The sequence below is a fragment of the Crocodylus siamensis genome, chromosome 4, assembly GCF_052110815.1.
Source record: "Crocodylus siamensis isolate JL-2025a chromosome 4, ASM5211081v1, whole genome shotgun sequence".
NCBI classification, from domain to species: Eukaryota; Metazoa; Chordata; order Crocodylia; family Crocodylidae; genus Crocodylus; species Crocodylus siamensis.
Window position 1 is genome coordinate 12,164,809 of NC_143398.1, and position 15,848 is coordinate 12,180,656.

The 15,848-nt window shown below is 47.7% G+C and overlaps 1 protein-coding gene and 1 pseudogene across 1 annotated transcript in view; one reads left to right on the plus strand and one right to left on the minus strand.

Moving 5' to 3' along the window:
• The first annotated feature begins 1,170 nt into the window (after positions 1–1,170).
• DHTKD1 (dehydrogenase E1 and transketolase domain containing 1) overlaps positions 1,171–15,848 on the plus strand; it is a 37,507-nt gene continuing 22,829 nt past the window's right edge. Inside the window, exons 1-6 of the mRNA XM_090041784.1 lie at positions 1,171–1,361; positions 3,048–3,203; positions 4,127–4,338; positions 7,513–7,707; positions 8,026–8,295; positions 13,944–14,115. Coding sequence (XP_089897910.1) covers positions 1,205–1,361; positions 3,048–3,203; positions 4,127–4,338; positions 7,513–7,707; positions 8,026–8,295; positions 13,944–14,115 — 1,162 coding nt within the window. The 5' untranslated portion in view covers positions 1,171–1,204. The remainder of the gene's footprint in view (positions 1,362–3,047; positions 3,204–4,126; positions 4,339–7,512; positions 7,708–8,025; positions 8,296–13,943; positions 14,116–15,848) is intronic.
• LOC149865480 (U2 spliceosomal RNA) lies at positions 14,177–14,416 on the minus strand (annotated as a pseudogene).

Sequence of the window (15,848 nt, forward strand, 5' to 3'; positions counted from 1 at the left end):
AGCAGAGTGAGACAACAGATAATCAATCACCTAGTGTTCTCGCTGTAAATACAATGGACAAATATCTCAGCAGCTATACTGCTATCAGAGAGTAGGGGTAAATAAGGCAGCATCAAGGACAAATTATCCTAATTTTACAGATGAAGAAATATAAAGGGGACATGTGACATGCCAGAAACCCAGGAGCATTGCCTCTTGGCCCCAAACTAGCATCAGTTTTAGATACAACAATTAGATTGTCTCAGCTTACTTCATCCCTGCACCAGTATTCAGCCCAGCAGAAAGGATACGGTTCTCAAGAAATCATCCGGACCAGCACACAGACCAGGAGAGACCTTTGTCTAGGAGGAAGCCAAAGCTGAGGAAAGCTTGGATGCTACAAATTAGACCTTTTGTTACTACTTAGCCCCACCTGAGGGCTAACCTATAGTTTTGTGCTATGTTTCCCACAGCTGATTAAGTAGGTACATTTTATCCTCATCTTGGCCTATCCAGGCGATACATTTCAGGTGGTTTCCATGTAAACCAGAAGTTTCCAGTGAAAGGCAATTGACTGAGCCTGGCAGGGCCCCATGTCATGGCCTACACGGCAGGAGCTGAACCCTTGAAGCCTGGTCCTCAAATCACTGCCAGATGCAAAGAAGTAACTTAATAGGAAGGGGCAGAAGCTGCCTTCGGTATCTGAAGTTTGACCGTGTAGCTGGCTCTTCATGTTTTAAGGTCTGCCAATTTTCTCTACCTAACCCTAACCGGCTCCCATTCTTCACCTGGGCCCACAGCCGGGCCCAGCCCCACAGATGCGACTGCCCCGAGATGGGGAGCTGGGAAGAGCAGAAACTTGCGAAATCCCTCCGGCTCCGCAGGCCTTGCGTGACGACACCCCCCCGCACTCGGCTCCGGGATCCCCGCCGACGGGGTCATCACAGGTTCGCCGCAGCTTGGGGCCGGAAGAGGCCTCGGGGTCAAATAAACAACCCCGGCAGGAGCAGCGGGGCCTGGAAAGCCCGGTGTCTGCCCCGGCTGAGCGGCTTGCCGCCGGGGCGTGCCCGAGGGGGCTGCGCCTGACGGGGCCGGGCAGCGCGGCGCAGCACCAACCGTGCCACCGTACCTGGACGCCCCGCCCCCAAGCGGGCGGTCCAATCCGAGCCGGGGGCGTTGTCCGGCCCCGCCCCTGGCGGAGGGGAGGGGAGCGGAGCGGAGCGCGATGGCGGTGGCGCTGGCGGCGGCGGCGGCGGGTCGGGTCGGGCCGTGGCGCGCGGCGCTGGGGGCCCCGGGGCGCTGCTACCGCACCGAGCGCGGCGTCTACGGCTACCGCCCGCGCCGCGCCGCGAGGGGCGGCGGGGCCGTCTGTCTGGGAGGGGGTCAGTCCAGCCTGTCTGCCTGGGCGGGGGTCTGCCTATCTGGGGGGGGCCTGTCTGTCTGCTGCGGGGGGTCTGTGTGTGCCGGGGGCCTGGGTCTGCCTGGGGGGGGCGCTGTCTGCCTGCTGCGGGGCGCTCGGGGTCTGTGTGTCTACCTGGGGGCGTCAGTCCGCCCCGGCTGCCTTGGTTGTTGGGGTCTCCGTGCACAGCGTGGCTGGCATCAGCAGGGTTCAGCGCCCCAGGCCGCTGAGTCGCTTGCGGGTGGTCGCCGGGGCCGGCTGGGCTGAGCCCTTCCCTCCAAGCGGCGCTGGGTGCCTGGCACCTGTTGCCCTGGGGAAGGATAAGGTGGCTGAACTCAGCAGCATTTTTGGGCAAAGTATCAAAAACCCCTGCAACTTGGACGTGTAGGATGCTGGCGTGCCCGGGGCAGAAGGTGGGGGCCGTGAGGGGCTCTGCTGCAGCTGGACCGGTGGCAGGGGCAGACATCAGGCTGATATGCACTGGGCACCACTGGGTTGCCAGGCCCCGCTGCAAGCACAGCTGCTCCGGCAGGGGTTATTTGACCCCAGCAGTCTTTCCTGTCCAGAGCAGGGGGGCTGGGCCCGATGATCTCACAAGGTCCCTTCTAGCTCTAAACTTCTGTGAATCTGTAATGATTTGCTGCCAGAAGAGCACAGGCCCCTGAGCCTTCCTCTGCCCCTGGTGCTTGGGACTTCAAAAACCAAGCAAGCATCTTGGAGACGCGGGCTGTCTTCAGCTTGGATCCTCGGTGGTGGTGATCCCTGAGCTAAGTGCTGGGGTGATGTAGTCATGCATAATCCCTCTCACTCTGCAGATGTTGCAAGTGAGGTGATTAACTTCCCACTCTGGGCAGTTCATCTATTTCTACCCTTCACAGCTCCCAGCCTTGGGGCAGTCACATTTGTGTGGGGCTGGAGAGATATGGCCCGGAGGGAGGGTACAGGCCCATCTCTGTCCCCAGATGGAGAATGCAAGCAGATGACTATGTCTACTTGTTGTGGCAGCGCAGCCCTGGCTCCTTCCCCACCCTCTGCCCCGAGGTGCGGGTGTCAAGCAAAATGCCCTTGCATGCCACACTCTGGCGCCCATGCCGGGGATTGCCTACCCCGCTCTAGAAGTGTTTCTGTGGGGACTGGTGTTAGGAGAAATGTAGCCGTATGGTCCCAGCCTCAGAAAGCTTACAGGGGACGACAGAGGGGTGCAGGCAGCCCCTGGGAGCAGTGAGGTGGTGCTGATCAGCATGATGGGCAGGGGTCACTGCATGTCAGGGGTCTCATGTGAGTTTCCTGTGCTCATCATAGCTGAAGAGATTTGAAATAAGGGAACAAGGTGGCTTTTCAGATATTTAATGGGAGCCCCCCTTTGGTGTGCTGTGCGATAAAGCATGGCAATCTAGTGAGTTGGGCATGGGAGGTTGGCACTGTGAGCCATGTGGAGGTGGGAGTCACCTTCTCTATATTCAGTGGGAGAGGATAGGTGGGGTGAAGACAGGTTGTGAAGTACCTTGAAAGCGAAGACAAGCCGTAAGTGTTTGTCTACGGGGAAGAAGTGGAGGGATGAATGAAGAATAGTGGTATGGGTTAAAGAGCTGAGCTCAGGAAGTGATTTTGGCAGTGAAGAGTGTATGTGCTAACAGCGTTCTCTGTTTTTTCCCTTTTGACAATTTAGTTGACCATGGTCTTGCCCGTTTAGTAGGGGCGTACCACGAGCATGGCCACAAAGCCGCCAAAATTAACCCTTTGTTTGCTGGTCAAGCGGTGATGGATATGGTACCTGAAATTCAAATGCTGTCGGAAGTTCTTCAAGGGCCTTTCAACGTTACAGGTAAGTCTGTACCGCAGAGCACGTCTCCCCAGCATAATGCAGTATCCCAAGTTAGGTCAGGTATCTTCATGGAGCACAGCACTGTGTGGGCAGACTGGCTCCGGTGCCCAGCGCACTTGGGCTATGTTTGAAATCTGTCATATAAAACCATTGAATTTTCTCTTCTCTGCTAAATGAGCATGAGGTAATATAGCAATCTCACCACAACAGACTGATTACCTGCTTTGTCCTGAATGGCATAGCCAGGTGTTAGGTAGCTGTTCAGTGATGTAATGCCAAATAAAAAATAATTTCTCTGGACTGATTTTACACTATTTACATTATTTTATTCTGTCTCTGTGACATCTACAAACTTAGATTATCACATTCCCTGAAATCACATAGGTATTCCCTGTAACTGTTCAGATAGCTACCCAGGTTACTCAATAATAATACAGTATTACAGCACATGGTAAGACGCAGCAGTGGCTGCGGTACTGGAGTGGAAGTCATGAGATTTGACTTCTGTTCCTAGCTCTGTCCACTAACTTAACGTGGTCTTGAGCAACTCCCAGAACTTCTGCATGTTTTGTCTGTCCATTTTGGAAATTAGCATTGCACAATACAAATAAATGTCGAAGGATCTTGATCATCTCTGAGCTTCGCAGTGCTCAGTACGGTACAAACATGAGACACCACAACCCAGTCCCTGCCCTGGAAGAGTTTAGAGTAACATTTCAAACACTGCAAAGGAGAATGAAAAGTACCATCTAAGTTCCAAGTACTAGTAATGGTAATTATGAAGTTTCTCGAGACCTTGGACTTCAAATGAAGAACAGAGGGGCAGGAAGTGAAGTTGTGTTTTCAAACTGCAGTTCCTAGTCAGCAGTGTCCTTCTTTAGAGTGGCTAATCCCTATGTGCCTTCCAATCTCTTTCTGGCCAGGACTTCTGAACATGGGGAAAGAAGAAGCATCCCTAGAGGATGTGCTGGCTTACCTTGATCACATATACTGCGGGCACATTTCTATAGAGACGAGCCAGCTGCCAAGCCCAGAGGAGAGACACTGGTTTGCTAAAAGGTTTGAGGAGCTAAAACAAGAAGCGTTTACAACCGAAGAGAAAAAGCATTTGTCCAAAGTGATGTTGGAGTCCCAGGTACGCTGCATGTCTTTATGGCATAGGGATCTAGTCATGGACTAGAATGTCCATTGTCCAAACACCAGATCAAAAGGGGAAAAAAAAAGTCTTTAGTCCAAAAAAAGGTTATGGTCTACACACACATTTATTTTTGATGGCCAAGATACGGGTTTTGTTTGAAGGTTGTAGCACAGAAATGAAATAATCCTAATTGGAGACAATTGCGGAAGGCACAAGAATAGGGATTCTTCAGAGAAACTGCAAGGCTCTGCAGCTACGAGTTGAGTGTTTCAGAAAGTGTGTTTTAGCAGGGGAAAATATTTCTGGCCAGAGACAGATCAAATGGAGCTCTTCAACCAGAAGAGGGAATGGCATAGCACAGCATATTTTAAAGAAGAAACCCAGCATGCAGTGCATTTAAGTGATATTCTGCAAAACGTTTGACATTCTAACAACGCCATTAGGGCAACTTGTCAATATTCTGAAAAAAGAGGAAATGCTCCAAAGTTGCTGGCCTGATGTTTTTGTATTAGACTTGGTGGCTGCAGAAACAACTGGGCAAGACGTATGTGATGCTGTTGCACTGCTCTGTATTTCCTCCCCAGCTTCTGCTTCTGTTTTCAGTCACTCTCTGTCTCCTTGTCATCTTCTAGTCCTAGTCCTAGTCCCTTTCAATAGGGATCATTTTGGGAAGGAGGGAAACCTGCCTTTGTTTAGAGAGGTGAATGGGAGTGAGATCAGGGTTCTGGCAGTGTTGTCCCGAGGAGCTGCCTACACACCTAGTGCTGGCAGAGCATTTGGCAAAGTCAGTCTTGCCTCGTTCCCTGCAAGAGGCAGTGAAACGGTCCCTGACTGGGTGTTTCGGCTGACTGTGTTGTGCGACACCAGCCAAATAGTTTTCATATCATAAATTTTTGTGGGTGGTTTTGTTTTGTGGCACTGTCTTTTGTTTTGTTCAGCGTGGATCAAGGGCACAAGAGCAGGTTACATGAAGGTGTCCCTGTCTCCAGCTTTTTGGATAGGGAATGTTAAACCTCGCCCGTCTCCTTGGCAAGTCATTAGTGCTACCTGGTTTATTTAATTTCATTCATGTCTGTCCAACTGTCAGCCCATAGGCCACGTGAAGCCTGCGAGGGGTTAATGTGCCCCCCCCCACAGGCATTCACTCAGCTGCTACTCCACCCCTCACCATGATTCTGGCTGCAATAGCAAGTCTCTCCCGGCTTCCCACTCCTTTCTCTGGCTGCTGCTTCCTGCCTTTGCCCCAAGGCATGAGGCAGTGGAGTGAGCTGAGGGTGGATCCAGGGCCATGCTTAATGAGGACAATGGGGAGATCAGGGCTGCAACTTGGGGAAGTGGGGATTGCACACACGTGTCCATGCAGCACAGCGGTATAGGAGGCACCCAGTGCAGCAGTGGGTTGGGGGGAGCATCTGCATGGCATGCATGGTGCAGGCCCTACTGGTGCATGTGGCCTTTGGGGGCTAGAAACTGGACAGCCCTGATCTAGTTGACGGCTTCATTGCTTTAGTAGCTGTTGCATAGAGTTATGTTGCTAACCCAGGGAGAAACCCTGGCTTTGCCAAATTCAGTGAGACAGTGGCAAAGCCCACGGTGACTTCACTAGGACCAGAATTCCACCCAGGATGAAGAAATAAAAGCTTACAGGAAACACTGCTCTGTGTGCAATAGTACTGTTGTAACTGTAAGTGGACAGCTGACAGTCAGGGTCTCTGGTTGTTGCTCAATCTACTCTTCTCAGTTACGGTCTTGAATCTATTTTCGATCTCTGTAGCTGTAAACATTACAGGACCTGCTAGCATTTGAAAGGTTCCCCCCAGATTTCCTTGTATACAAAAACAGTTGGAGGGCACTAATAATAAATGAATTTCTTCCTCTGCCCTACTGCCTTAGCTGTACTGTCTGATCACCCTAGGACCCATATAATAATATGTTGCACTTCAATAGCATTTTGGTTCTAATCATCTTTATGGGGTTTTCCAAATGGTAATGAACTTGGCTTCTAAACTTCTCTCTGAAATCTGTTAACACCACCTCAGAGATGATGCAAGTTTCTGAGCTTCTGTGTCTCATCCCCTTGTGCCTGTGCAGTTTGGTGGCAACGTGTGATTCTCAAATTCTGATGTCTTGCACTATGAGATTAGATCTGGTTGGTCTCTCGGATTCATTTGCAGTCTTGCAGTCTTGGCCTGCGTGGGGTGGTACAATTTGTTTTAAGTGTATACTTATAGCCTTGGGACTAAAAAGAAGGGGCTCTGTCATGACCTGCAGTATGCACTTACCTGAACATAATGTAAGTTAAGTACAGGAGTGTGCAGTACTATCAGCGTTCGAACTGACTAGTTCCCCTCATTTTTCAAGGCTTGTAATCAGGTTCAGGGCTGCTATCAGAAGCCTTGAAAATGAGGGGAACTAGCCAATTTCTGACCTGTTCCCTTCCTTCATTTTCAAGGCTTGTAATAGGAGCCATGAAACTGATACTTCCTGTTAACGTCAGGGTTTTTAATAGCAGGTGCTCCCCTTTCACTCTTTCTGGCACTAATTAAGGGAGTAAAAAGGACTGCTGCTACATCCCAGCAGATGGACAGATGCTTACACTTAAGCAGTTTATGCACTTACCTGATATTCAGGTAACTGATGTTTGTTATATTCTAAGCTGGGGGGATCAAATTCCAATATGTTGCTGGCCTGATCTGTCCCTCGGGGCTTCTCATTGCAGCTGCCAGAGCTGCTGTATTAGTGTGGGGATTAATGCCACAGCTGCTCACTGCCCCACTGCTGACGGTTGAAAACCAGAAATTTGACAGTGGATAAGAGGGGCTGGCTGAGCTGGCACAGTGGCTCTGGGACCTGGGACGAGAAGCCCTGTGGGCTGGGTCTAGAGGTAAGTCATCCAGCCAGAGAAAAGCCCTGTGGGTTGGATGACCCACCTCCACACACCAAAATGTGACAACCCAGATGCAAACAATAGGCAGCAAATTGGGACTGGCTTTCTGTTGCAGATATCTGGTGGGCATCAAGTACACTGCAGCATTGTAGGGAAGGTGTTGAGATGACTTGGGATGTGCTTAGTCTGTCTCTTTTGCATGGAACTGTGTTGCTGTGGCTTTCATTTTTAGAAAGTGTTTAAAACAATATTGCAATCCAGTAATTGGCTTTTCCTTTTAACAGGAATTTGACCACTTCTTGGCCACCAAGTTTGCCACGGTGAAACGATATGGGGGTGAAGGAGCTGAGAGTATGATGGGTTTTTTCCATGAGTTGTTCAAGATGTGTGCATACTGTGGGGTGACGGACGTAGTTCTTGGCATGCCCCATCGTGGAAGGCTTAATCTCCTCACTGGGCTGCTTCAGTTTCCACCAGAGGTAAGGGATGGGTGCTTTCACTGGCAGCAGCTTGCTGTTTACTAAGAAAATAATTAAATGTGTGTCTGTCTCCTTGCCAGTCCTTGAGTACAAAGTGATAACCTAATTGCCCGCGTGAGTGCCTGTTTCTTCCTAATGTTAGCTCTGCAGATCTCCTGATGAAGACGCTCTGCCAACTGTAGCAAAAGGACTCTAAGGCTACGGTTGTAGCAGTTCTCCCAGAATACCTGCAGAGTGAATCAAAACTTCTCCAGATTTGAAACCTAAGTACCAAGCCTGTTTCTGATGCGCTGTATAACTGTGCTTGTTTCTGTGCAGCTTATGTTCCGCAAGATGCGTGGGTTAAGCGAGTTCCCAGAGACTTCACCTGCGATTGGAGATGTCCTTTCCCACCTGACATCCTCTGTTGATCTAGACTTTGGGTCACACCACCCTGTGCATGTCACCTTGCTGCCTAACCCTTCCCATCTAGAAGCCATTAATCCGGTGGCCGTTGGCAAGACCCGGGGAAGGCAACAGTCAGTGCTAGATGGAGATTACTCCCCGGACAGCTGTGCCCAGCCTGGAGACAAAGTCATCTGCCTGCAGGTACTTGACTCATGATTTGGTATTGAGTACTACAACATGTTTCTGAACTGGGGTAGGAAAGATAATTCTTGGCCAAAATAAAGCACAGCAGGGTGGCACCTGCTGGTTCAGAGGCTTAACTGGTTCAGAGGCATGGACTTTCATAGGCAACAACATGCTGCCTCATTCTCTTAACATAAAGAGTTTAAAATAGGAAAAAATGTAAAGGGCTTGGTTAATTAAGCAGGTCCTGACAATCTCCACCCCCGGGTGCTGAGGGAATTAGCAGAGGTCAGAGCAGGACCTCTGGCACAGCTTTACGAGCACTTGTGGTGCTCTGGCGTAGTGCCAGAGGACTGGAAAAGGGCCAATGTGGTTCCCATTTTCAAAAAAAGGAGGAGGGAGGACCCAGGAAACTATAGGCCAGTCAGTCTTACCTCAATCCTGGGGAAGCTTTCTGAGAGAATTATCCTGGCACATGTCCACGGGCCAGCAGGGGAGATTATGCTTAGGGGCAACCAACATGGGTTCATTAGAGGCAGGTCCTGTCAGACCAACCTGGTGGCCTTCTATGACCAGGTCACTAAATCCTTAGATGCAGGGGTAGCAGTGGACATAGTCTTCCTAGACTTTCGGAAGGCCTTCGACACTTGTCTCTTACCCCGTTCTCATTAAGAAACTGGGGGACTGTGGTGTCGACACCCACACAGTCAAATGAGTCGCCAACTGGCTGGAGGGCCGCACCCAGAGAGCGGTGGTGGATGGGTCATGTTCGACTTGGAGGGATGTGGGGAGTGGGGTCCCCCAGGGCTCGGTCCTCGGGCCCGCACTGTTCAACATCTTCATCAGTGACTTGGACGAAGGGGTAAAAAGCACCCTGTTCACGTTCACAGACGACACTAAGATGTGGGGGGGATGTGGGCATGCTAGAAGGAAGGAATAGGCTGTAATCAGACCTAGAAAGGTTACAGGGGTGGGCAGATGAGAACAAGATGGGATTCAACACTGACAAGTGCAAGGTGCTGCACCTGGGAAGGAAGAACTGGCACCATACCTACAGGCTGGGGAACTCCCTTCTTGTCAGTGCAGAGTCAGAAAAGGATCTTGGAGTCATCATTGATGCCAAAATGAACATGGGCCAGCAGAGTGGGGAGGCAGTCAGGAAGGCCAACCGCACCTTATCATGCATCTCCAGATGCATCTCGAGCAGGTCCAAGGAGGTGATCCTCCCCCTCTATGTGGCACTGGTCAGGCCGCAGCTGGAGTACTGCGTCCAGTTCTGGGCACCGCACTTCAGGAGGGACGTGGACAACATGGAAAGGGTGCAGAGGAGGCCACTCGCGTGATCAGGGGGCAGCAGGGCAGGCCCTACGAGGAGAGGCTACGGGACCTGAACCTGTTCAGCCTCCAGAAGAGAAGGCTGAGGGGGATCTAGTGGCCTGTTATAAACTAGTCAGGGGGGATCAGCAGGCACTGGGGGAGTCCCTGTTCCCCCAAGCACTGCCAGGAGTGACCAGGAATGATGGTCACAAGCTGGCAGAGGGGAGATTTAGGGTAGATATCAGGAGGCACGACTTCACGGTCAGGGCAGCTAGGATCTGGAACCAACTTCCAAGCTAAGTGGTGCTGGCTCCTACCCTGGGGGTGTTTAAGAGGAGGCTGGATAGACACCTTGCTGTGGTCATTTGACCCCAGTACTCTTTCCTGCCCATGGCAGGGTTTTGGACACAAAGATCTGCTCAGGTCCCTTCCGACCCGACTATGAAACTAATTCTTGACTGGAAAAAAGAAAGCTGTCTAGGTGGCCTAATACAGCTGACAAGAGCTCTTCCCCCACTCCACCCCCCCTTTTTTTTTTTTTAAAGATTACCAAGCAAATGATTCATCTTGAATGCTACAGCTAGCCATTTTTGTGCTGGAAGAATGCTTTGATTTTTAGAGCTGCATTCCTCTTTCCATGCATCCTTCCCCCCCGCAAACCTTTGTAGGTTAAACTACCACTGTCATCCACTGTTTTTAAGTAGAATGGATTAAGTCTCACTGTTAAATCTGAAATGGAGCCAGGCAGGCACCTTCAACTTCACAATGCCTGAAAACCTGTTAGTATTAAAAATGAACAACAGACCTTATAAAGTGCAGTAATCTTAACGGGTTTTGTTCTCCTGGTGCTGTGCTCTCCAGACAAATCTTTTTGCTTACCTCAGATATTATAAAACAGACTTTTATAGTTAATAGTGATTTTTTTTTTCCCCCTCTGGTACATTGAGAAGCTCAAAAAGACTCAGTCTCTGATTTTTAGGGGAAAAAATGGAATAAAGGGGCCAGAGTAGGATTACTTTTCTGCCAAGAATAAGAAGGATGGAAAAAGTTACTGGGGAAAGTAACTGTCGGCTGGAGTTAAAGAAATGTATATATGCTTCTGGAGGGCGACTCCTAGACCACTAGAAAAATCAGAAAGGAGAAATTAGGATCGTGCAAAAAAGATGGGTGTCCTGGGGCTGGAGGGCCTCATTTGTGTTTCTAGCTGTTCTGTACCGTTTTTGCACTTTGTTGGATTTTGTGCTGACTCTAGAGACCGGAGGCCAACTTTCGTTGTTTTTAATGCTTGTACTGTATTTTGTTCATTTGGTGAAACAGAGCCCTCATCTCCCTAAGCATTCCCGTGCAATATTTCATGGTGGGGTTTGCTTCCCAGCTGCAGTCTCTCTTCTCTGGCACATTCTGTCAACTGCGATGCATTCCTCTGGCTCCTTGAATGCATTTCCCCATGGAGCTTTAGATGAAGGGGAAAAGAGCATTTGTCTGTCTCGCCTTTTGGCAAGGCTTCTTATGTATGGTGGCAGTGGGGAGGGAAGTAAGGAGAAGTGTTAACATGTTACAGACTCGCCTGTTAAAATATTTCCATCTTGCAAAACAAAAGTGCAAGATCACTCAGTCCCTTCTGGGCAGGAGCTGTTGTTTGGTATTTTGTAGTTTACCATCTTTTTTGCTTCCTGTTAAACCAGTACTGGTCTCAGCTCTTCTGCCCACATCTATTAATATAAACCAGCTCCCCTATGAGATTGCTATTGGGATTAGAAAAGATTTTTTACTACATTATTTGTGATTATGTGTTTTAACTTGGCTCTGGGTTAAGCACTAGAAGGAAGGTCAGTGCGGTACCATGGTGGCTATTAATCCGGAGAGGCATTCTGTCAAGGCAGAATAATAACATGGAGGTATAAAGCTCCTCCTCTTTCACGGTTTTGGCTTCAGAGCCTTGCTTAGGGCTCTTGCCACATCTCTCCTATAAGTTGCTCTTTCCAGAGAGATGGTTGTAGGAAGCAAGTTCTCAAGGCCAGTTTGCTCTAGTATTCTTTGTCTCAGTCATTGGCTTAGTACAGAATTGCTGAGCTGGGACGTGGCAGCTGGCCCTTTCTCACTCTGCAGAGTTCAATGCTGGTTACTGAGCGTGAAAGATTAGTAGTACAGCTAAGATGACTGGGAGACGAGCAGTAGACTCAGCTCTCCAAGGTCTTCAGATCTTCCCTCCCAAAACTTTCAGGCAGGTTTCTCTCTCTCTCAAGACTGTAAAATGATCCATTTGAAAATTCAGCATCTTAAAGAATGCTCAGTACTTTTTCAGATAGCTGTTAAATTTTTTTACCTTTCTGTAATTCTTTATTTCCTTCCTGATTGCAAGTTAGAATCAAAAGAGCCTGGTTATTTATAGTCTGTATATATAGTATCCTGAATTGTGTTTCCTTCCGATATAATACAGACCATTTGTAACTAAGACGTGCTTAATGATGAAGTGGATCCCCACTAAGACAATGCGTAACAGTTCTTGAATTTGTAACAGTCCATGCTGTCAGACATAGTTTAGCAATAACCATGTTAACAGTGATTTCACAACCCAGAAAAGTGGTGGAATCTCTGTCCTGGGAAGTTTTTTGAGAGCAGGTTATGCAAACTCCTTGGGTGGGATGGCTTAGTTATGGATGACCCTGCCTTGAGTGTGAGGACAGTTTATTAGCCATCTGTGCTCTGGACCCATGTGCCTGAACAGAAGAGCACTTGTAGTTTGGTTGACAAAAGTGCCAAGCACTGGTTGTGAAGGGCTAATTGCAGCAATTTTAAAATCTCATACAACAACTGACCTATTTCTCTCCTTAATCTCAACTGTAATGTAGAGGCTGCTGGAAAATAAATGTGTGCTATTGATGGATGCTACTTATAAATGAAAGTCTGCTCTTCCAGAAGCCGTCTGCTTTAGAAAACATACCCTTTTAGTTAGGCCTAACCCATCTAGGTTTGTCTTTTGGCGCATGCGACGCCTAGAACAGGTCTCTCTTGTTTTTTCAACTTCCTCTGAAACCTTTCCTGGAGCCTCAGGAAACGTGTTAAAGGTGCAGACCCTTTGCTGTTGGACCGCACTAGGTGGCACCAAGGACCAGGTGGTGTTTTAACAGCAAAATCAAAAAGTCTGGGGTATAGTCTCTTATTACTTTCACAGTTACCCTTGCACCTCTTTTCCAGTCTTTCAGGCTAACATTGTGCTCCTCTATTGACATGTTTTATAACCTTCAGAAACAGAATACAAATCTACCACCCAGTAAGAGAAGCTTGTTTGCTCAGTTAAGTTGCCCGGTCCCATGGAAGAGATGTTGATTTTTTGCATTGTTCATATGCTCCATTGATTAATGGGCCTTTTACTGTGGCAGTAATTAAGCAACTCATTGCTTTTTGTGGGAGCCCCTTGTAAAATTGGTATCCGCTCACAGCATAGAAATTGGTTCAACTTCTACTTGAAGGCTAAGATTACTAAGCAACTGATTTTTTTTTGTGCTGGTCTGCTGACTTACTGTTTGGAATAAATTTAACGTATTGTTTTTCTTTCTGTTTTCCGCTCCCATTTTTAGTAGAATGAGCTGCCATTGCTGGAGGAGGGGCTAACTAGCTACTGCAGAGGATTTAAATAGAAAAGAGATTTGTGACTCAGTTCTTTGATATCAAATGTCCCACATAGCCTCCTCAATTGGCTGATTCTTTGTAGAAGGTTTGTGTCTGGATGATGGATGACACTGGGAATGATACCAGAGCATTGTCTAACAATGTTATTCAGATGCTTTAGGATACAGCTATATAACACAAGGCAGCATCATGCAGAGAGACCCTGAGCTAGTTCTGCAGCAACTTGCTCCAGAACAGGGCTCAGTCTAGCCATGTTCACATAGCATTCTACTTTGGGGTTAATAAGCTCTATTTTTTCATGTATGCTTTGTGCCACATTTAATTTTTAGGGCAGAGAGTCAGTGTACCACATGGGGACTGGCTTATAATAATGTTCATTGATCACTACTGTGGGTTGCTGACCATGACTCCTTTACTGCATCTGCTACACTTGAGATCATGCTGTGTGCAATGGTCAGTCTATTTTAAGAGATGATGAGTCTGCTCTGAGCAGATGGTGGACCAGCCAACATATATTTAGATGTTAAGACTGCAAGATTTCTCAAAGCATAAAAACAGTAATCGGTAGGGGAGCCGGAATCTGGGTGAACATGTAGAGCTGTATGTGTTCCCCCTTTTTCATTTTAAAGGAATATGAGTAATGGGTTACGTCTCATTTTTGACACCTCTGTTTCAGTGATGGTACTGAGACCTTTCTGTCTCCTTCCGTAATTTAGGTTCACGGTGATGGTGCTTTCTCTGGTCAAGGGATTGTTCCTGAAACGTTGACGCTCTCTAATCTCCCACATTTCAGAGTTGGTGGAAGCATCCATCTGATTGTTAACAACCAGCTGGGATACACCACTCCTCCAGAACGAGGGAGATCATCACTGTACTGTAGTGACATTGGTATGTGTGACAGGTGCATGAGGCAAGCTGTTTTGTAGCCTTTTTTTTTTTTTTTTAGTGTTTTTTTTGCACCGGTCCTGGAAGCACTGCAATACCAGGTCAATGCATGGAGTGGATGGAGCACGCTCCGGTTCCACCACCCAATACCAAAAAGAATCTGCTCAATATAGACCTCCTATGGAGGACATATCAGAGACAATTACCCTGGGGAGCACGCCCTGCTGGACATCCCCCGCCCATAGCAAGACTCTGGCCAAGTCCAGATCTAACTATGATTAATAACCCAAAGTCAAAAGGCTGTTTTGTAGCCTATGCAAAAATAACTATAAACTCTGTATGTTCTTCTTTGGGGTCTCTACAGTTAATGTTCACACATCCTGTGGAATCATCTATGCTTAGGATGAGTTAAGCAAAATATATGTGCATTTTGAGAATACAGTAGAACATGCGTAGCAAATTTGTGGATGATAGGTTGGAGTTGCAGACACTTTGGAGGACAGGATTAGGATCCAGAATTGTCTGGATAAACTGGAACAATGGTTGGGAATCAATAAGATGAAATTCAGCAAGGCCAAGTGCAAAATCCTGCACTTGGGATGGAATAAGTTCATGCACAAATACAGATTGGGGAATGACTGACTAGGCTGTAGTACTGCAGCATAAAGATCTGGTGAGTACAGTGGGCCAGAAGCAGAATATGACCCAACAGTGTGCTCTTGCTTGCAAAAAATTTAACAGCATACTGCAATGTAGCAACAGGAGTGTCACCTGCAAATCAAGTGAAGTGATTCTTCCGCTCTGTTCGCTGGAAGTATTGAACACACTTTGCAGTACTGTGTCCAGTTTTGAAGGATGTGAACAGACTGGAGAGTGTCCAGCACAGCACAACAAAAATGATTACGGCAGCAACATAGAAACACAGCTGGGTGCCTGGGGCACAGGGACAGTGGCAACTTTGGTTGACTGTGTGATCACAGTTGTCATTGCTCAGCCACCTGCAGTAGCCACTTTTTTTTTGGAGGGGTGGGGGAAAGGTGCTTGGCCTGTCCTGGTTATACTGCTGAATTGTAATCTGGGATGTAAGATTTATGAGGAAAGTGTGAAAGAACTAGAATTATTTAGTGTGGAGAAGAGAAAACTGAGGGCACTGAGGTCGGATTTGATAACAGTCTTTAAATACCTGAAGGGATTTAAATACCTGAAGACAGGATTGGCTAATGTGGTCATAGGGTACAGGACTAGAAGCAATGGCCTCAAGCTTCAGCATAGGAAATGTATATTGAAGATTAGGAGAAACTTTCTGATTATCAGGGTGGTCAAGCATTGGAACAGGCTACTTAGAGAAATTGTGAAATCTCCATCCTTGGAAGTTTTCAAGAGCAGGTTGGACAGACACTTGGCTGGGCTGGTTTAGTTCTGGATGATTTTGCCTTGAGCAGGGGCCTGGACTTGATGAGCTTATGAGGTTCCTTCTAGCCCCTTTCCTATGAGGTTGAAAAGCAAAAAACCTAATGCAAAGAAATGTTCACCCACTCAAAAATGTAATAAAAAAGTAAAATTCTCTACTATTTTTACAGAATGCCATAGAACCCACATTATATGCTATGGCATTCTGTAAAAATATATTACTATGAAGTTTTCATCAGTAGTGAAGGTTTCTTTTTATTATAATCAACATGCATTTAAAATATGTCTTGTGATTTAATATACTAAGAGCTCTTTTCAATTTACTG